Source organism: Misgurnus anguillicaudatus, chromosome 23 (assembly GCF_027580225.2).
Source record: "Misgurnus anguillicaudatus chromosome 23, ASM2758022v2, whole genome shotgun sequence".
Classification (NCBI taxonomy): Eukaryota; Metazoa; Chordata; class Actinopteri; order Cypriniformes; family Cobitidae; genus Misgurnus; species Misgurnus anguillicaudatus.
Window position 1 is genome coordinate 23404160 of NC_073359.2, and position 22601 is coordinate 23426760.

General features: G+C 36.3%; 1 protein-coding gene across 1 annotated transcript; it reads right to left on the reverse strand.

Moving 5' to 3' along the window:
- Positions 1-18292: 18292 nt before the first annotated feature.
- Positions 18293-20137, reverse strand: arl4ca (ADP-ribosylation factor-like 4Ca). The gene has a single exon (XM_055218320.2). It carries the CDS (start codon positions 19565-19567, stop codon positions 18989-18991), a length of 579 nt encoding a protein of 192 aa, XP_055074295.1. The 5' UTR covers positions 19568-20137; the 3' UTR covers positions 18293-18988.
- Between the last annotated feature and the right edge of the window lie 2464 nt (positions 20138-22601).

The window sequence follows — 22601 nt, forward strand, 5'->3', positions numbered from 1 at the left end:
AAGACACTAAATATGAATAAGAAAACAAGTAATAGTTTGATCATGACACCAAATACTGCTGATTTGATCTCATTTTTGACCAACATGAGAGCCAGGGGATCCCTGTCAGAGATGTAGCCCAGAGAGGGCGGTGGTCAGCGGGGTGAGTGAACACTGACGTCCGCTCATGCTTTGGTTCTCATACGTACCGAATCTCACTAAGCAAACGTTCAAACAGGCGCTATCTTTACTAATCGACCTACGGCCTACGGCCTCGTGCCTCTGGCCTAATCACAGCCGTGATGATATAGAGCTATATCACACTCCTACTCGAGTGATATTGCTTAAATATATATATTTGGCGCTGCAGGCACGTAACTGTGTCATATGGTTTTTAAGTACCGCGAGAGCGTTTTGAGAGTAATCCAACCTTTAGTTCGACTAATAAACATTATAAATTCATGTTTTAAAACAATAAAAAACACGTTAATATGCATAAATATTTTATATTGTGTCGTGTAATAAAATTAAAATGAAAATAACAAACTCTATTGTTATTTTAATAATATAGTCTTGTTTCCCGTTATTTTCGGGTATACAGTATAAGCAGCAATTAAAATATTCTATATAAAATGTTTCTAGTTGGAAAGTTTTATTAAAAGGTTTGTTTTTATCAAATTCAGCATCTAATTCACTTCATTCGCGATTAAAAACAAGGAAACAAGGCGCACACGTCACTACGGCAAGCAGCAGGTGTCCGGTTTGACGGCTCCATCTTCAGTTCCTCCCTCGACTCCAAGCGACAAACCTCACCGATTGGTCTGCGCAGCGCCGGATGATCTCGAACACACCTAGTTACTTGATCATTCTTTAACTCTTTCCAGCATTTTTTTTTTAAGTTGCCAGCCAGTGACTGTTAATGTGAAAAACTGTTGCAGTTTTGCGATATATACATTTTTTGAATTGCCACCTCACTCCAGCGTAAAAACTTTTTTGTAGTATATGAGCGTAGTATATTGCATTTTCAATGCGTTATTTCAATTTGAAACACATCTGGTGACACCTTTCAAACCTTTTTGATTACTGGCCCATTCAACAAACAAAACCAGTTTTGAAAAATCGCACCATCTGTCTGATTATTACACTAAGCACCTTTACAGAAACACAGACCAACCTTCAGTTTTGCCTTTCTGATCTCTGCTGGATTGCACATCTTTGTAATATTTGCTCTACTAAAGCCGAAATCTCTGCCAACAGGAGATCTCTGCTGTAATTGGTCCTGCTGGGGTTCAAAGTGAACTCTGCATGAGTTTCATAAGCCTGTCTCCTTTGATTAACTAATTGGTGGTCAGAACCATATCTGGTTGGCTGGCCTGTACCGATGCGTGATCTCACTGCCCGTATATCATCTTAATGATTGCTCAGTTCATGGCTAGCCTGTAAATCCTGTGAATTGAGAAGACAAGTTGTCACACCGAGGATGCACACAGAGGCAAATATTATCACTCAAATGTTTGATAGCTCAAGAGGTGAAGTTCTCAGTTGTGTTTTATTCAAGAATCAGCTTGTTCTGCGATGTTTCTCTTGAGTATATGAGTATATAGCAATAAACTGAGCATGGATAGCATAGTTTAATTTTCGTCTTTGAAGAATCTGATGAGAATTAACAAACATTAAATTACAAACATTAATATCATGGGAACAATGTGAAACATCACATTTCCAAAAACTTTCAAAAAATACACCTTTGCACCTAAAGAGTTCATATCAGTACCCCAAAGGTACATATTGGTACCAAAGAGTGCATATTAGTACTCAGGTACATGTTAGTAGAGACTGATCTCATGGAAAGTCGTGTTATAGTCACAAAGATTTTGAATAATTTATTTGTGTCCATGACACAAAATTCAGCTTTTTTGAATATCTTTTTTGTGTCACTTGCACGAATTTCTATAAATAGTTTTTCATGTCCGTGGCACGACTTTCTTTTTTGTGTCATTTTATGTATTGTTTTCTCATTGTTTTTTCCTATTTTCTTAGCATTGTCGCTTAGGGTTGGGGTTAGAATCACTTTCTGTTACATTTTTAGACATCCTAAACCAAACCCCAACTCTAACCCAACTCCACACTGTAAAAAAAAAAATTCAAGAAAAAAAATTCTTAGTATTTTTGTCTTGTTTTCAGTAACAGAGCGCGGTGCTCAAGCAACACAGACGCAGCAAAGACACAATGAAAATATGATTAAAGACTGTAGTGTGCGTTTTCATAAATCAAAGCAATTGTAGAAAAAATTAAAATTATAATTAAAGTGTGTGGTGTTTATTTTCATAAATCAGTAAGTAGCAACAGTGGTGCAGTGATACTTATGTAATGCGGTCTGAACCGTGGGGTTACCGGGGTATTTTATCACGGCTTAGAACGCATTTCAACCAATCAGAATGAAGGACCCACAGCCTCTTCATGGTTAAGCAGGATGTTTTTAGCCAGGTGATTCTCACGAAACTGTGTTTGAACATGCGTTATGTTGTAATTTAATCAAATTAACACAAAAATATTAAGAAAAAAATGGATGTTTTGCTAGACTACTTTAGATGACAGAAAAAATATTTACCGAATATTCATGTATAATAATAATGAAGAAAAATTAGGAAAATTATGTGTCCATGCCGGATGTTCTCATCCTCCGCAACACTTTTTGAGAACAGTTTAAGCACACATACAGAATTTTAATAAAGTTTGATTTTGAGTGACCAAGCACATGGACCAGTTACTTCAAGATGGCTACCAGGTAAGATCATTTTTTTACAGTTAATTTGAAATATTGTCTTGTCAGAATGCTTACACGACATTTTGATTATCATTACCGCAACAGATGCTTATTAAATGTTAATTTAATTAATAGAAGCATAATACTTTGATTTTAAATGCATGTGCAGAATCTCCAAATTATGTTCTTTCAGGTTTGTCATGTCATTTTGAAAATATGTCAGTGTTGATGTTTTCTGACTGTTGCGGTAATGAGATTTTTTTAGGACTAATTTTTAGATTATGTTTCAAAAAGTGTTAAATGATAAGTAAAAGTTTTTAAATTAATGTTCCCATTTACTCCAGACTTTTTTTTCAATGTCTGGTGGGGAAAAAAGTTAATTTAAGCAATTTTTACATTTTCATGCTTGACACTTTTAAAACCAAGTTTTTGTGAGAATCACCCAACTAGACTTTATGCCAACAGCAGAAAGTGTAGATTTGTGAGAGTTCGAGTGGTTATTAAACATGAAACAAATAAGATGCCCCACAGAAAGTGTAACCGAGATACTTATGAAGACAGTTTAAATCTCCAATACCCTCAGGCACAAACCTTCACCAAATCCCCCCAAAAAATGACTGTGTTGTTGGGTTCTTTGTGAATAAATAAGATGGCACGTTCCCAAAATTTCCTTCCTAAAGGTTTAAAAGCTACAGCTAAAAATCCTTTCCTTCAAGCAAGGAGTTTCGATTCATGGCCTCCAGTAAGTCGGTCAACAAGCTAATATTGACTTAACACCTGGCAGGAGCCCTGACATTTGCTTGACAGGAACCGCGGATGAAGAAACGGTCAATATTTAGTTTTAAACTCAGTGACCTCATGAAATTAAACATTTACAATATATATTATTGTCATACAGTGAAAAAAGTGAAAGATGGACCAACTTAAAAAAAAAAAATTAGTTGGTAATAGAATTAATTTTTAATTTTTTTTCAGTTAAATTGAGAAAATTTAAGTTGCTTAAATATTTTATGTGTTACCAATTGAAGTAATTTTTAAAAGCTTTTTTACCTAAAATTAATTACTTGAAGTTTATAAAACTTAATTTTATAAGGTGTTACCAATTCAAGTAGAGCAGCTTTTACTTTAAATGCTGCAGCGTATGTCTGTGTGTATAAAACAGTTTTATGGCATAGTCCATGTGCTTTAAAACAAGTGGATTAGTGTAATCTCTGAATGTGTTCACCATATGGGTGCGGGCACCAGAGTCGGACCTCTTGATCAGACCGGGAACAAGCAAAACCAAAGCCACATCAGAAACAACAGCTGCACATTCCCATCAGTTTTCCGGACTTGGCCATCGAATCCACTTTGAGCATTAAATGGAAAACAGCCGATGACAAATTGATATAGGAGCAACTTCTGTTCACAGATTGTTTGATGTTAACTGGATTTTTTTTATTTGCACATAAAAAATTTAAAAGGTACAATGCAGGTGAGAGCTAAAGTGAACACATGTCCTGTATTTACGGCTAAAAAATGCTTTGAAAGTATGAAATATCGCCTCTTTAAAATGCACAAAGCCCCATGGTGTGTGTGTCGGATGGTTGTTTGTTGGCATGTTATTTTTACCATCATAAATCTGGCAGCATAGTACGGCATCTCCCGCATCACAGCAGGATGGCAAACGATTCATTTGCTGTCCTCATTAAAGTGCTAATGATATACAGCAAAAATCTGCTGCGTTCAGAAGAGCCTCCGGTCCCGACGCAAACCAAGCCCTGCTTCAGCAGAAACACGAGAGGATCGTGTGGATACGCTCACACCTGGAAAAGACGGATTAACCCATCTGTGAACTCTCGGGTTTGTCTGAACGCGCTTTAACAAGCACTCACGCTACACGGTTCAAGATGGGTTCTCCGCAGTGATGCCATAGAGCAGGCCAGGGGTTCTCAAAGTTTAAGTCAAAATACAGAGCAACCTAATTAGAAAAATGGCACAATTTGTCTTCCATCAGATGCAAAATCTGTAGCAAAAAATTTGTGGATGGTAGACGAAGACACTGACCTTAGGGGTGCACCTATAAATTGGCCGATGATGCTTGCTATGTTTCTCAATGAATTACGGTAAAATGCCGCTAAATCCTAAAGCAAGAAGAAACTTAATATGCGCTGTAGACGAAGAACCATACACACGCAGCTATGACACGCAGCTCCAGGAAATGGCTTAAGGATATATTTATATTGTAGGTATGATGAGAAAATTTTCAAAAACCCCACACTGCAAAAAATGATTTTCAAGAAAAAAATTCTTAGTATTTAGGGCCCGAGCACACCGGGGTGTGAGGACCCTATTGTTCTTCAAGGAGTTATTATTTTGTCTTGTTTTCAGTAAAAATATTTAAAAATTCTTGGATTGGGATGCTTTTTCTTGATGAGCAAAACGACCCGATAAAATAAGTCTAGTTTGTAGACCAAAGACATCAAATTTGAGTGATTTTGTGCATAAAACAAGCAAAAAAAATCTGCCAATGGGGTTAGCAAATTTTTCTTGAATTTTTCTTGAATTTAAAGGGGGGAGTTTAATGGTATTTCAAGCATTCTGACTTATTAACACGGTTATAGAGTTGTTTCCTCATGCTAAATGTAGGCAAAGTGTCAAAAATGCAGTTGGGCGTGTTTCAGAGTATTTCTGTGCCGAATGCACTTCGCCAGGGTTCGTACAAGTTTCGGCTAATTTTTTTCGATTACGGTTCTAACTGACGTTTCAGGGGTTTTCGATACGTATCACTTCTTTATATGGGCTTCCGCCGGAAAACTTCCCCCGGAAAACCCCGCCCAGACGTCAGTCAGCGGGAGACGCTAGCTTGCTAACAGCTTATCACGCCACTCAGCTTTGTTTAATTTCAGAAGTCAACAATGGCACAACAAGAAGTGTGTTTTTGGATGTAAGGAGAAGACATCCAGCCTCATGGAAACAATGGATATAGTTTATTATCCGGATTAGGAGCGGAGTTTTGCGTGTGTGTTTGATGCGGTGGATTTTCAGAACCGGGTCATGACGAGTTACACGTGGTAAGTAAGACTTCTGTCTTATGTTGGAAATAGGCGCATGTATATTATATAAATGACACGAACATGTAGTGAATCATAAGTTAAAACAGTGTTGTATAGTGTTGCATGACTCGTACTCGCTCCTCCCGTGTTATAACTCCTCCTTCTTCATTTTTTCGTACGTTATCGGAAAGATTCGATAAAGCTAATCTTTCTTTTATGAATCTGATTAAACTAAAGACTCTTCGGAGATATAAAGGATGTCATACTACTCTATAGGTACTCCAGATTAATATCAGAAATGCAGAAACAGCGTGTGTTACGTGAGCTTTAATATTTAAGAACATTTTTCAAGATTTTTTGCTTACCCCATTGACAGAATTTTTTGCTTGTTTTATGCACAAAATCACTTAAATTTGATATTTTTGGTCTAAAAACTAGAGGGTGTGTTTTGCTCATCAAGAAAAAGTATCTTAATTTAAAAATTATTAGATATTTTTACTGAAAACAAGACAAAAATACTAAGAATTTTTTTTCTTGAAAATATTTTTTGCAGTGTACCAGGTGCTTTCAAACTTTATGATAGCAGGGACTCCTATGATGACCCTTCACTGAAAAAAATGATTCATTGAATTTAATCAATTTTTTTAAGGTAAGTGGTTGCAATCAATTTATTTAAGCTACATTTAAACAAAAAAGATTAGTAACGTAAAACGAAATATAAAACTTTTGTTTTAATGTAGCTTAAATAAATTGATTGCAACCACTTACCTTAAAAAAATTGATTAAATTCAATGAATCATTTTTTGCTGTGTACCAGGTGCTTTCAAACTTTATGATAGCAGGGACTCCTACATATGATGAACCTTCAGTGAGGGACACCTTTCCTAAAATGTATATATATGTACAGAACCCATATTTTGTATAAATGGACGTTAAACTGTGTTAGATAAAAAAGTTTATGATATTACACTGCAAAAATTTATTTTCAAGAAAAAAAATCTTAGTATTTTTGTCTTGTTTTCAGTAAAAATATCTAAAAATTCTTAAATTAAGATGCTAAGAAAATAAGTCTAGTTTTTAGACCAAAAATATTACATTTAAGTGATCTAAAAAATCTGGGAATGGGGTAAGCAATTTTTTCTAAAAAATTTCTTGAATTTAGAATTTATTGAAAACAAGACAAAAATAGTTAGAATTTTTCTTGAAAATCATTTTTGGTTTGGCTTTTCTCTAGAAATTTTCTGGGGACCCTTTAGATCCTTTTGGGGGAGGTTTGAAGACCCCTATAGAATGTGTTTGCAACTATTAAAGGTTCTTCGTGGAACCACAAAGCACCTTTACTATTAAGGGTGCAAAAGAGACAAAAAAGAGAGATATGAGGTAGACCACTTGCAGGACCACGTGTGGTGTAAAATAATTATTCTGCATTAGAAATTTGATACTGTAATGTCATAAATTATTTTTAAAGAAAAACTTTGTTTTACTCACCATCATTTGTTCCTGTTTTTTTGTTTTGTTCTGCAGATGAAATGGATTTAAAATGACGTGAGGGGGAGTAAAGAATTACATTTTTGGCCTACTATTATACACGGTGCTTATAGAGATTGCTCCACTAAACAGAAAGTGAAAAGCATTAGACACGCCAAGAAAAGAGGAAGACACACGATGTTTCTGGGACACTAACTACACCAGCACCTGGGAAATTTGACCTCTGACCTCTCGGGATGCATTTAGTTAAGTGTGAAATGTAGCCTCTAGACGTCCAGTACAAAGGTCATACGACATAGACCGTCCATTCAGAAGAAATGCTCAAAGAAATGTTGTTACATTTAGTTACAGACATGCATAAATTTGGTACTGTATGTAACTCTGAGGTGCACTTTTTAATGGGGTACTGTTCCATTGATAGCTAGGGACCATTTATTTCTAAAAATCTTGATGCGTTAAAGCTGTTAACTATAGTTACTGTGGTAAATGTTTGTTAAGGGTAACCTTCTCAGTCTGCCAAGAGTCACAGTCTGACATAGTTAGCATTTGGTGAGATAATGCTGACGTTTTTCTATCTACAGATTTTACAAATTCTTCCCCATAGTGTTGCTGAGAACAAACTGTGAGTGACCTCGCGGGACATTGACCTGCACTGTCACTAAAACGTTATATAACAAAGATGTCTCGGTTTAACAGCTATGTCTGTCTCTTCACTCCTAGCAACACAAAAGGTCTTGTTTATTCAGTAGTATATTAACTGTGGCTGTCTTGCCTCTCTCTTTGAAAGCAGCTGCTGTGTGGTTTATTAACAAGTGACTAACCCAACGGTCAGAATCCTCTGTGAGAAATCCATACAGTATCTGCCTTTATACACGTATGTTAGATGTTAAGATGTTATTCTAGCTTTGGCAAACAGCTGAAATGACTCGCATGTAAAACTGGTGGTTAATCTGAGCCTCCCGTCGTGCATCGCTGAGGGTTTGTGTTATGGGTCAAAAGTTAAATCTCTTGATTCACAAGCTCTGAGACTTGAGTCATAATCTTGTTTTAAAGCTGAACATGTGTGGAGTTATGAAAATACAAAACTTCAAATTATGTTTTAATCTCTAGAATATTCAATCTGTCTGTCTGCCTACAGTATCGGTCTGCCTATCTATCTATCTATCTATCTATCTATCTATCTATCTATCTATCTATCTATCTATCTATCTATCTATCTATCTATCTATCTATCTATCTATCTATCTATCTATCTATCTATCTATCTATCTATCTATCTATCTATCTATCCGTTCATCTGTCTGTCTAGCCATGTGTCTATCCATCTGTCTGCTTTCTTGTCTGTCTGTCTGTCTGTCTGTCTGTCTGTCTGTCTGTCTGTCTGTCTGTCTGTCTGTCTGTCTATCTATCTGTTCATTTGTCTGTCTATCCATATGTCTGTCTGTCTGCTTGCCTATCTGTCTACCTACCTGTCTGTCTGTCTGTCTGTCTGTCTGTCTCTCTATATGCCTGTCTCTGTGTCTATCTATGTATTGTATGTCTGTCTGTCCGTTCATCTATCTGTCTGTCTGTCTGTCTGTCTGTCTGTCCATCTATCCATCATCCATCCCTCTGTCTGTCCGTTCATCTGTCTGTCTGTCTGTCTGTCTGTCTGTCTGTCTGTCTGTCTGTCTGTCTGTCTGTCTATCTATCTATCTATCTATCTATCTATCTATCTATCTATCTATCTATCTATCTATCTATCTATCTATCTATCTATCTATCCGTTCATCTGTCTGTCTAGCCATATGTCTGTCTGTCTGTCTGTCTGTCTGTCTGTCTGTCTGTCTGTCTGTCAATCTATCTATCTATCTATCTATCTATCTATCTATCTATCTATCTATCTATCTATCTATCTATCTATCTATCTATCTATCTATCTATCTATCTATCTATCTATCTATCTATCTATCTATCTATCTATCTATCTATCTATCCGTTCATCTGTCTGTCTAGCCATGTGTCTATCCGTCTGTCTGCTTTCTTGTCTGTCTGTCTGTCTGTCTGTCTATCTATCTATCCGTTCATTTGTCTGTCTATCCATATGTCTGTCTGTCTGCTTGCCTATCTGTCTACCTACCTGTCTGTCTGTCTGTCTGTCTATATGCCTGTCTCTGTGTCTATCTATGTATTGTATGTCTGTCTGTCCGTTCATATATCTGTCTGTCTGTCTGTCTGTCTGTCTGTCCATCTATCCATCATCCATCCCTCTGTCTGTCCGTTCATCTATCTGTCTGTCTGTCTGTCTATCTATCTATATGTCTGTCTGTCTGTCTATCTTTCCGTTCATCTGTCTGTCTGTCGATATGCCTGTCTCTATGTCTACCTACCTACCTACCTGTCTGTCTGTCTGTCCGTTCATCTGTCTGTCTAGCCATATGTCTGTATGTCTGTCTGTCTGCTTTCCTGTCTGTCTGTCAGTCTGTCTGTCTATCTATCTATCTATCTATCTATCTATCTATCTATCTATCTATCTATCTATCTATCTATCTATCTATCTATCTATCTATCTATCCGTTCATCTGTCTGTCTAGCCATATGTCTGTATGTCTGTCTGTCTGCTTTCCTGTCTGTCTGTCAGTCTGTCTGTCTAACTATCTATCTATCTATCTATCTATCTATCTATCTATCTATCTATCTATCTATCTATCTATCTATCTATCTATCTATCTATCTATCTATCTATCTATCTATCTATCTATCTATCTATCTATCCGTTCATCTGTCTGTCTAGCCATATGTCTATATGCCTGTCTCTGTGTCTATCTGTGTATTGTATGTCTGTCTGTCTGTCTGTCTGTCTGTCTGTCTGTCTGTCTGTCTATCTATCTATCTATCTATCTATCTATCCGTTCACTTGTCTGTCTATCCATATGTCTGTCTGTCTGTCTGTCTGTCTGTCTGTCTGTCTGTCTGTCTGTCTGTCTGTCTATCTATCTATCTATCTATCTATCTATCTATCTATCTATCTATCTATATGTCTGTCTGTCTATCCATGTCTGTCTGTCTCTGTATCTATCTGTGTATTGTATGTCTGTCTGTCCGTTCATCTATCTGTCCGTCCGTCTGTCTGTCCGTCTATCCATCATCCATCCATCCATCCCTCTGTCTGTCTATCTATCTATATGTCTGTCTATATGTCTGTCTGTCTATCTATCTATCTATCTATCTATCTATCTATCTATCTATCTATCTATCTATCTATCTATCTATCTATCTATCTATCTATCTATCTATCTATCTATCTATCTATCTATCTATCTGTCTTGTCTGTCTCTGTGTCTTTCTATCTGTCTGTCCATCCATCTATTTCTGTCTGTCTATCTATTTACTGTATCTGTCTATCAGTTCTGTCTGTCTTAATTTTGTCTATCTGTCTGTCTGTCAGTCTGAACTACAGGGTTTGTGACTGAAACTTCTGACATCAGCTCATCAGAAGTGACAGTCAGACAGCAGCGAGCATCACATGACCCTGGCACTAAGTCAAACCCCTTTGATTTGACTTATTCAGCACAACGGCCCGAGGCATAGCGCAGCGCGCCATAAACAAAACACCCCGGATCAACATATCTCCACACAAACAACAAAACATTAAAGCACCATTGTATTTCCTCCCGGCTGCACTGATGTTCGCATATAGCCCACGTTACCAAAGACTTCATCCAGAATGGCCCGAATGCAGAAACACCTACACATGAGAAGATGATGAACAGAGGAGAGGGGGTATGACGGCATTGAACTACTTTATGCGGCATTAATCAGTTCTCAATAAACACGTCAGCAATGCAGCATCTTATACACAAGCACAAAAAGAAAATGATGCTTTGGATGAAAGAGGGAAACAAGAGATGGGTGGTGGGTGAAAAAGTAGGACACAGATACATTTACCGCTTAAGTGGAAGATATCTACTTGCGCACAACATGAGTATAAAGAAGAAAGAGAAATATCTGTCTTTACAGTAATGCTCGAAAACATATCCTTTCAAACGCGTATGGCTCCAGGGTGCTTTATATTTGAGTGATATGTAGAGATGTGCAGGTTAGCTGCAGATAGTTGAGCCACCAGCAATGCAGAGCGAGTCAACGCTTCAGGAAAAGAGATTGAGAGTAATAAAGAAGAAAACAGGTGATGTGGAAAAAGAGAGGAGACATGAGAAAGCGTGTTACAACAGGTATACCACGCTCTTAAGGAAAATGCAGGGAGCAAACAGAACTCCTGAATATTTTAAAGATATGGGAAAAACACTCCAGGTGTGTTTTGAAAGCATCGTGGATCTTCTCGGAAGAGGGTTTATTATTAGATAAAGCCTTCGATGTGACCCACATACATGATATTCCTGCAACAAAAACAGTTTTGTATCTTACTTCAGCAGAATTCCTCAACTATTTTGTGTTTCTTGGGCACAACAGGTAATATTGGGAATGTAAATAGGACTGTCAACGAGTTACATTTATGGATAACGGCCTATTTGCATGCATTTACCCAACTGAACTGTGGATACAAAAACAGATAACCGGCACCAAAACAAAACTGTTGTAACAAACAACAGTTTAATAAGTTCTTTGTGTTTTTAGGAAAGAAATTATTTTGATTCAACAATGGTTGAGATTATACTGCATGTTTTTAACATGCATAGCATGTAATTAAAGTTTTATATATGTATAATTTTTATGCCAAAAATAATTGGGATATTAAGTAATGATCATGTTCAAAGAAGATATTTTGTAAATTTCCTACTGTAAATATAAATAAAAAATGTATTTATTATTAGTAAAATCTGTCACTAAGGACTTCATTTGGACAACTTTAAAGGTGATTTTCTCAATATTTCCATTTTTTTTCACCCTCCGATTCCAGATTTTCAAATAGTAGCCTCTCGACCAAATATTGTCCTCTCCTAACAAACCATATATCAATGGAAAGTTATTTAGATGATCTACAAATCTCAATTCCCAAAAATTGACCCTTTTGACTTGTGGCAGACGGACACATATACAATATTCATGAATATCAGATGATGTCAACGACGTCTCCTCACTAACGTAACTCACTTCTCAAACTGTCGCCATCTTGAGTACCTGATTCGGCAAGATCGATACGTCAGTCTTTGTGTTTCTGTACTTTGTTTAAAATCAAATATTCAATCAACAATCATAAACTTTGCATTATTTGAAAGCTAAAACACTCAAGAGTCATGTTCTGAGCTTGTTTTTGCCATCAATACACTGGAGTGAAAAGGTTTAATTGAAATGCAGATGGACCGCATATTAATATAAATGTCGGTACTCACATATCTTGCCATATGGTTCTGATCATTCCTGACAAATCCAAAAAACTTCAGCGTACTTTGCAACGTAACGGTCCACTCTTCAAAATGCATCCCACATTATAATAAAAAACAACGAAAATGGTGAAAATGCAGCAAGATCCGCCTTTGTTTACATGTGTGCTTACGGTTGGTATGATCGGTTTATGATCATGTTTATTTTCTATCAAATATCAATTCTTATCTCTGAAAATGCATCTCCTCCTGCTTCGTTAGACTGTTCCAATGAATATCTCGCCTTGTTTTTCTGTTTTGTTCAATCCGCAAAGATTTGACAACTTAAAGGACAAGTTGGGTATTTTACACTTAAAGCCCTGTTTTCAGATTGTTTATGATGAAATAGAACGATTTTGACAGAAATTTCGACATATGTGCCTGCCCCGAGAATTTTCGGCTGTTTGTTGTTTCACCTCCCACCTCTACAATGTGTGTATAGGTGCACTGGTACAATCCTTCCTAAAATGCATTAAACTTTCGTTTACAAAGACGTGAAACTCACCGAGTGGTCAGGGGTGTTCACTGATACGCTCACACAAAAATCGCTGCAAAAGACGCTTTCCAACAGGTTTTATAGTACTTTTTGTCCAACTCCATTGACTTGTATTAGATGTGCTGTGAGGTACGGTATTACTCCGCGCAGGGAACTTTGTTTGTATTCTTGCAATTTGCGAAGGTGGATTATCGCCACCAACTGGGCTGGAGTGTCTATTATTCAAGCTCTCAACGGAAGAATATACGGGTGTGAGGTGTTTGGAAAAATAGGTCCACAAGTTTACAACGAATGCTAAAACAGCTGTTGAAAAGCATCTTTTGCAGCGATTTTTGTGTGAGCATATCAGTGAACACCCCTGACCACTCAGTGAGTTTCACGTCGTTGTAAACGAAAGTTCAATGCATCCTAGGAAGGACTGTTCCAGCGCACCTACACACACATTGTAGAGGTGGGAGGTGAAACAACAAACACCCGAAAATTCCCGGGGCAGCCGCACACGACGAAATTTCAGTCAAAACCGTTCTGTTTCATCGTAAACAATCTGAAAACAGGGCTTTAAGTGTAAAATACCCAACTTGTCCTTTAAAATGTCCTGGAAGCGCATATTGGGTAAGCGAGGTGTCATTTGCGCACCGTCGCTTTTGACTGAATAAAGCCAAAATAAAGCCTATCCAGCAAAGATTTGTTTGATGGGGGTAGTAACCAATCATGAAACGATTACAAGGATTAAATTTACGTCAGTAAAATGTACTTCTGCACAGATCTGCGCAAAACACATGATACATGCGTGCGCACCAGAATGTTTTGTTTTGGTAGCATAGTGGGCTGGCTAGCCTCTCACATATTTATGGCTATATGAATGCATACAAACTAAAAACAAGAAAAAAAAGATATGTGGGGGAAAATATGCTGTAAATCGTAGCAAGACCGGATGACGTATGAGGTCATGTGACTGATTATCATGAATATGACAGGCATTCAATACCTTATGTTTATAGAAGTACTACATTTATATGCCCATATAAAAATTACTATGGTAAGTATAATGCATCATAATTACAATAAATATGTATTTTTATAGGAAACATCATATTTGCCAGGGCAACTTTCACAAAAAAAGAGACAAATTACAATATATTTATACAGTAGTAACAATTATTGTACTGTACTAACTATGGTTAAAACTTTGGTATACCCAGCAGGCATTTCAACGTTGATTCACCGTAGAATTAACGTGAAGGACAAGGTTGAATCAACGTTGAATTACCTTTTGATTTTGCTAATTTTTCAATGTTGAACAACAACTGACATTATTTAAATCAAATTTCAACGTTGATTTTAAGCATTTTATTAACGTTTTGCAAACATTTACCATTCATCGTTGTTTCAAAGTTGATTCAACATTGAACGAACAACTGACCTTATTTCAACCAAATTTCAACGTTGAAGGTCGGTCATTATTATTTTTTAGACCTTACAGCAATAACAATAATGGCACAAGTCTTTTTTTAATCAGATTGTTTTCCTGGAAACTGCGGTAACTTACCGGTTTTACTATAAATAGCAATATGAGTAATTTGTGCCTTCAAGCATAAGACAGCAAAATATATCATTACTGTAAATCAAAAGTGTGCATCAGAACACATCAAGTCATGTGATCATGTGGTTTTTAAACTTTTCAGCGTGCCCCCCCACCCCACCCCACTGTGTACGGTGCACCCCAAAGAAAAATAATGACATAAAACAGTCAAACATAGAATTTAATTAAACAAAACATATTAAATGATACAATATAGTGTTGTTGGTTAGTAATCTTATTTTTCTGAGGTTTGAATTCATGATAAATAAATTTTAAGGTATTTTATAAATGCCCCCCCACACCTCGCACCCCCTAGTTTGATAACCACTGATGTAACCTGTCCCGTAGCTGAGCAGTGAACTCTCATATTTGTTGATAACAAGCTTTAAAACACATTGAAGCAATGATGGTTCAATCGACGCTCAGCGTGCCCGTTCCTGGATACTGAATTTGCAGTGAGTGCCGTGTTAATTATTAAAGTTTATTTATAGAACCCCATTACCTGCTGGTCCAAAAAAGCACCGTCATTCCCACACCGCAGGGTTTTAGAGGATGTTGAGATGAATTATGCGTTTCATTTTTCAGCGATGGGTTCCTGTATTATTCAGAAGCCGTCCTGAGGCCTGCTGTTCATGCTTAGAAACTTGAACCACAGCAGATTGTGAGATATTGATTTCATATACAAGAGTTGAGCGGGACGATGGGTAATTAAATTACAGCATATATTTTGTGTGATGTAAGAGGAATCAATAGACAGATGGACCGAGAGAGAGAGAGAGAGAGAGAGAGAGAGAGAGAGAGCACAGCATTGGCTAAGATAAATAAAGATGATGGATGATTAAAGAAAATGAGTCTATTTTAAAATGAGCTTAAGTCATCAGAAATGTAATCTGTGTTCATGTTATGTATGAAAAACATGAATAGCTTCACTAAACTTTGCCTGTTTTTGTTTTAAATGTTCTTGACATGACTGCATTTCTGTGATGTCATCATTTCCTATTTTATGGTTTTCTCATTATATGTCAACAAGAGTGCATAACAGTAACCAGCTTTATATTAATATTTTAGTTTAACAATGTTTAAAAAAATGCGTCAGTGCTTACTTTTTAATAAAATAACAACGAACAACTCCTTAATTTTTGTTTAAAAGTATTAAGTATTGTAGCATTCACTTAAAACACTAACATTGCATGATTTAAAACAATGCATGCAACATTTTTGATGCAATTAAAAATAAAGTTTTAATCAAAAGCACAATATAAAAAATGTGTGTGTGTGTGTGTGTACATGCCAGCAAGTATTACATTACAGGTCTCTATAGTCGCACCGAATCATTTCTCTGGCCCTCTGTGGCTTTTCTAATTACACAATGGGTGAGTTCTCCTATTAATATCCATTTTCAATCTCGCTGAGCGCTAAAAGATCATTATCCTGGTCCCGAGAGTGTGCCATGCCAAAAGCAGGCACGTGTGGGCTCGGCCAGCCTGGAGCTAAATCAAAGGGATTTATGTCAGGAGGGAAAAGTCATGTAGATCTGACAGCTCGGGAAATTATGGGCGATGACGATTGTACAAGACTGCGATTTTAATTACAGCTAACAGGGTCGCTGCCTATGATAAAGTGAAATAAGCATATTACAGGAAAACGTTACATTATATCCAACTATTCTTTTTAGCAAAAAAAAGTTTTTTTCAAACACTCACTCCCCTCGTCTTCCATTGGTAGGACAAACAGGTAGCCTCACCCCGAACTCAAGCTATTGGCTAAGCCAGTATTGCTAAGAAAGTTTTTAAGATGTGAAATAAAACTTTGGTGTCCCCAGATAACATATGTGAAGTTCTAGCTCAAAATACCATATAGATATTTTAGCGATTGTAAAATTGCCACTTTGTAGATGTGAGCAAAAATGTGCCATGTATGGGTGTGTCCTTTAAAATGCAAATGAGCTGATCTCTATCCCGTGGTTGGATAGTGCAGATTAAGGGGCGGTATTATCCCCTTCTGACATCACAAGGGGGGCCAAATTTCAATAAGCTATTTTTTCACGTGCTTGCAGAGAATGGTTTACCAAAACTAAGTTACTGGGTTCATCTTTTCCCGTTTTCTAGGTTGATAAAAGCACTGGGAACCCAATTATAGCTTTTAAACATGGAAAAAGTCTGATTTTCTTGATATGTCCCCTTTAAGAAAACCAACCTACAGTATAAATGGGAAAGGAAAAACCTGAAAAACATATATATACACATAAACCCAAATACTTTTGATCCATACAAGCAATCCAACCAAATGCTACAAGTATTACGGTAATATTTCAGTATAATTTATTTTGAGTATTTTTGGCATCATGTGCATAAACAGTCTTCATTTTACTACATGGTTTTATAATACACAGCCGTCTGACTGTTAAAAGTAGCTTTTTAGCAAAACAAAGGTATCCACGTCGAAGGCCTGCGTCGGCCAATTCGATCAACTTAAAAAAAAAGAAAGACAGGAAGAAAAAGAAACAAAAAGACAAATATTGTAGACACCGCCCTGGTGCGGCAGGAACTGTATGCATGGTTTAGTGCCAATGCTATCTCACAAAATTCGTACATATTTTACGAGTTGGCTAATTCGTATAAATTCATACGCCCACATCTGTACGTTTTTGTACGATTTGCCTTGACACCTGTGACGTTGGGGTTAAGGGTTTGGTTTCGTTTTTTTTATGAGAATCGTACGTTTTTGCACGATTAACTTCGTGGGAATTTATACGAATTAGCAGACTCGTAAAATATGTACAAATTCTTGTGAGATCAGGCTGTCATTGCTCAGAAAGAGTTAAATGAATTGACAAACAATCGCAATCAAAACAAACATTGTTTGTACATATACGTATTCGTACATATTTTACGAGTTGGCTAATTCGTATAAATTCATACGCCCACATCTGTAAGTTTTTGTACGATTTGCCTTGACACCTGTGACGTTGCGTTTAAGTGTTTGGTTTCGTTGTTGTTGTTTTTTTATGAGAATCATACGTTTTTGCACGATGAACTTCATATGAATTTATACGAATTAGCCAACTCGTAAAATATGTACGAATTCTTGTGAGATCAGGCTGTCATTGCTCAGAAAGAGTAAGATGAATTGACAAACAATCGCAATCAAAACAAACATTGTTTGTACATATACGTATTCGTACATACTTTACGAGTTGGCTAATTTGTATTAATTCATACGACCACATTCGTACGTTTTAGTACGATTATCCTTGACCCCTGTGGCGTTGGGGTTAAGGGTTTGGTTTAGTTCTTTTTTTATGCGAATCGTACGTTTTTGCCAGATTAACTTCGTATGAATTTATACGAATTAGCCAACTCGTAAAATATGTACAAATTCTTGTGAGATCAGGCTGTCATTGCTCAGAAAGAGTAAGATGAATTGACAAACAATCGCAATCAAAACAAACATTGTTTGTACATATACGTATTCGTACATATTTTACGAGTTTGCTAATTCGTATTAATTCATACGCCCACATTCGTAAGTTTTTGTACGATTATCCTTGACCCCTATGGCGTTGGGGTTAAGGGTTTCGTTTAGTTCTTTTTTTATGAGAATCGTACGTTTTTGCACGATTAACTTCGTATGAATTTATACGAATTAGCCAACGCGTAAAATATGTACGAATTCTCATAAGAAATAATCGCAATCAAAACAAACATGTTTAAAGTTACGTACAGGTGCACATGGGGTGTAATCGTCAACGCCATTCAGTTTTTTAAGGAACGATTTTGTAAAAAAAGTAATCTTCGCGTTTCTTCGGATATCACAAGCTAGCGATTAAACTCAAAGAGATATTTATGTTAATATCAAGCAGCAATATGGGTCCGGCCCATTTTCTCTTTTATTTTGATGCATTTTAAATTATTGACTAGTTATAGGTTCGTTTCTCTTTTTTTTGGTTCATTTTATACATAATAATATTATTTAGCACTTCAGTTTTTTAATATTGGGTGACACTTTATAAGAACTTTCACTAATAATTCATTAATGGATTTATATTTATGCATTCGGCAGATTACAGTGCATTACAAGGTATACATTTTTATCAGTATGTGAGCTCGATGGGTTCGAACCTTGGGTTTCACAAACAGAATTTCTAAAAAATAACTTTAAATGAACGCATTTGTTATATAATATTAATTATTTGTTATTATTAACGTAGTTATCATAAAGTGCCACCCAATCTTGCACACCAACTCTTTCATATCTTTCACAATTCAAGTCCACCACTGTCTATCGTTTCTTCTTCTGTTTAAGGGATTTTCTTCGTTTCACGATCATCTCGTACAGTTTGTCCATGCCCTCGTTCAGCCCTTCACCTATGATGGCACAGGCCGGCTGGACGTGATAAGTCGTGGACGGGCTTAGTTCATGGAGAGCCAGATGCTTCTCGATCTCGTTGACCGTCAGGGATTTGGGAAGGTCCTGCTTGTTGGCGATGACCAGCAGAGGCGTTCCTTGGTTCTCTGCGAATTTCGTGACCTTATGAAGTTCAGTCTTGGCCTCCTCCAGCCTGTCCACATCTACAGAGTCCACCACATATATGATACCATCCGTGCACCGGCTGTAGGACTTCCACAGGGGTCTTAACTTCTCCTGACCCCCCACGTCCCAAAAATGACAGCTGATTCCCTTGGCGGTCCCATTGCTGAGCTTGATCTTCTCGGTGTTGAAGCCAATGGTGGGAACAGTGTTGACGAATTCATTGAACTTTAAGCGGTACAGTACTGTGGTTTTACCAGCCGAGTCCAACCCGAGCATGACAATGTGCAAGGACTGGAATGCGGCGATGTTGGAGAAGCTGTTCCCCATTTTATGACAAAAATACACCAGCAAACGATTAATCACATAGCAGCATTGCCTATATGGAAATGCAAAGGCTCTCCAAGCATTTTAGGGTTCCAAGCTGCTGTTTTATTTGTAGTCAAGCGTTGAGATGTAAAGAAAAAGATCCATAAATCATGCAAGACGTTTAACGTGACACCTTAGCTTGCTTTGCATATCCTCATTCAACGCGCAAACCCGTAAACGCATCCTCCATCTCCATTGCGCATTAACCGAGACAGGTACGCGCGGTCGGGTTAAGAAGGGCGTTGGGTTTTCCTCGCGTACTCACGGGATGGGTTGTGCCGCAGACCTCCGTTTATCAGACTCGTGCGCTGCATCCACAAATACTCAGATCAGATCCGTGTAAATCCGAGTCGGAAGCGCAGGGGTTTCGTCCGTGGCGATGAAAACACGACGCTGATATCTGATGGAGGTTTCCCCGCGCAGCGCCGCGTCAGAACAGCAGCGCATTGACGCTCTGCCGCTGCTGGCCGTGCGTGTGCATGAGGAATACAAATGTGCGTGAACTCCACCCACAGCAGACACACATCAGGCACCAGTTCACAGTCACAACACGATTTGCAACCCCACGACACGTGCAACGATGAGAAACAGATAAGGGGTTTGCATTTACGCAGCGTATTAAAATCTTATTGGAATACCAGACCTTTTCAACAATTTATTCTACAGATGCCCGCATGAAAACGTTATTATTTACTATAAATTCATACACGAAGAAATCTTGTAGTGTACTTTAGTATTTAGTACAGTAAAATTGTAAGGTTTAAAACCCAATAGGTTTTGCTGATAGTAATCAAACATGGTTACTACACCACAATAAAACCATAATATTCGTAAGGGTTTTGCCATACTGGCAAATCCAGCTAAGACCAGCATAAGCTGGTGAGCTGGTTTTAGCTGGTGTAGCAAGCTGGTCTAGCTGTGTTTTGGTCACTTTTGGACTTGGAAGACAGCTTAAACCAGCTACTGCCACCTTGAACCAGCTACAATCGTATGCTGGTCTTAGCTGGATTTTTCAGTAGGGATAGTAAATACTGAATTACACTGCAGGATAACTAATCTATTATATGCTATCAAAAAAATATATAATTTAAGTACAAATGTATGAAAAATATGACATGTAACACTTTATTGTACCAAAAGCTGTTTGAAGAAGAAGTTGACTCTAATGGGGACATTTGAATTTTCGTGTCTCTGCTGACATCTAGTGTACACTATACGAATAACAGATTTTTAACAAATAAATATTGCGATAATTGCTACTATAAAGTTGCTGACAACAGCTTACAACCTTTAAACAATTATACTGCCAAAAATACTTTTCTACTTATTATTTTTGTCTTGTTTTCAGTACAAATATATAAAAACTCTTAAATTAAGATTTTAAATTAAGTATTTTCTTCACTGCAAAAAATGACTTTCAAGAAAAAAATGTCTTAGTATTTTTGTCTTGTCTTCAGTAAAAATATCTAAAAATTCTTAAATTTTCTTGATGAGCAAAACGACCCAAGAAAATAAGTCTAGTTTTTAGACCAAAAATATCAAATTGAAGTGATTTTGTGCATAAAACAAGCAAAAAAATCTGCCAATGGGGTAAGCAAAAAAATCTTGAAAATTTTTCTTAAACACTAAATGCAAGAAAAATTCAAGAAAATTTTGCTTACCCCAATGGCGGATTTTTTTTGTTTTTTTTTTTGCATCTTAATTTAAGAATATTTTGATATTTTTACTGAAAACAAGACAAAAATACTAAGAATTTTTTTTCTTGAAAATCATTTTTTGCAGTGTTCAAGAGCAAAATGACCTCAGAAAATAAGTCAAATTTTTAGACAAAAAATATCAAATTTTAGTGAATTTGTGCTTAAAAAAAGCAAAAAAGCAAAAAAAATCTGCCAATGGGGTAAAAAATATTCTTGAAGTTTTTGCTTACCCCAATGGCGGATTTTTTTTGCATCTTAATTTAAGAATATTTTGATATTTTTACTATAAACAAGACAAAAATACAAAGAATTTTTTTTCTTGAAAATCATTTTTTGCAGTGTTCAAGAGCAAAATGACCTCAGAAAATAAGTCAAATTTTTAGACAAAAAATATCAAATTTAAGTGATTGTTAATATGATAGTTTGTCTTAAAACTAGACTTATTTTTTTAGGTCATTTTGTTTGCAAGATAATACATCTTGATTTAAGAATTTTTAGATATTTGTACTCCTAAATGTCAACTGCATATAGTGCATATACTAATGCATATTGCATGCAGTATTATTCATGTATAGGTTGTATTGTTTTGTTGTATATTGTAGATGTCTATTGTAATATTGTCTCATATCTGTCTCATTACTATCACATGTTGATCAACTACGCATCACTTACGATTTCTGAGATATTTCACCTACTGTGCACTTGTGATGTGATGTGACAAAAATATTTTTTAAACTCTGATTAATGTTAAACCCATTTTTATAAACATATACATCAATATTGATGTAATCAATAAGTCATGGTTTACATTACCGGTACTCTGCAAAGAAGGATTTTCAAGAAAAAAAATTCTTAGTATTTTTGTTTTGTTTTTACTAAAAATATCTAAAAATTCTTAAATTAAAATTCTTTTTCTTGATGAGCAAAACGACCCAAGAAAATAAGTCTAGTTTTTAGACCAAAAATATCAAATTTAAGTGATTTTGTGCATAAAACAAGCAAAAAAAATCTGCCAATGAGGTAAGTCAAAAAATCTTAAACATTTTTCCTAAACACTAAATTCAAGTAAAATTCAAGAAAAATTTGCTTACCCCATTGGCGGATTTTTATTTTGCTTGTTTTATGCACAAAATCACTTAAATTTGATATTTTTGGTCTAAAAACGTAGACTTATTTTCTTGGGTCGTTTTGCTCATCAAGAAAAAGCATCTTAATTTAAGAATTTTTAGATACTTTTACTGAAAACAAGACAAAAATACAAATATTTTTATTTTCTTGAAAATCTTTTTTTTTGCTGT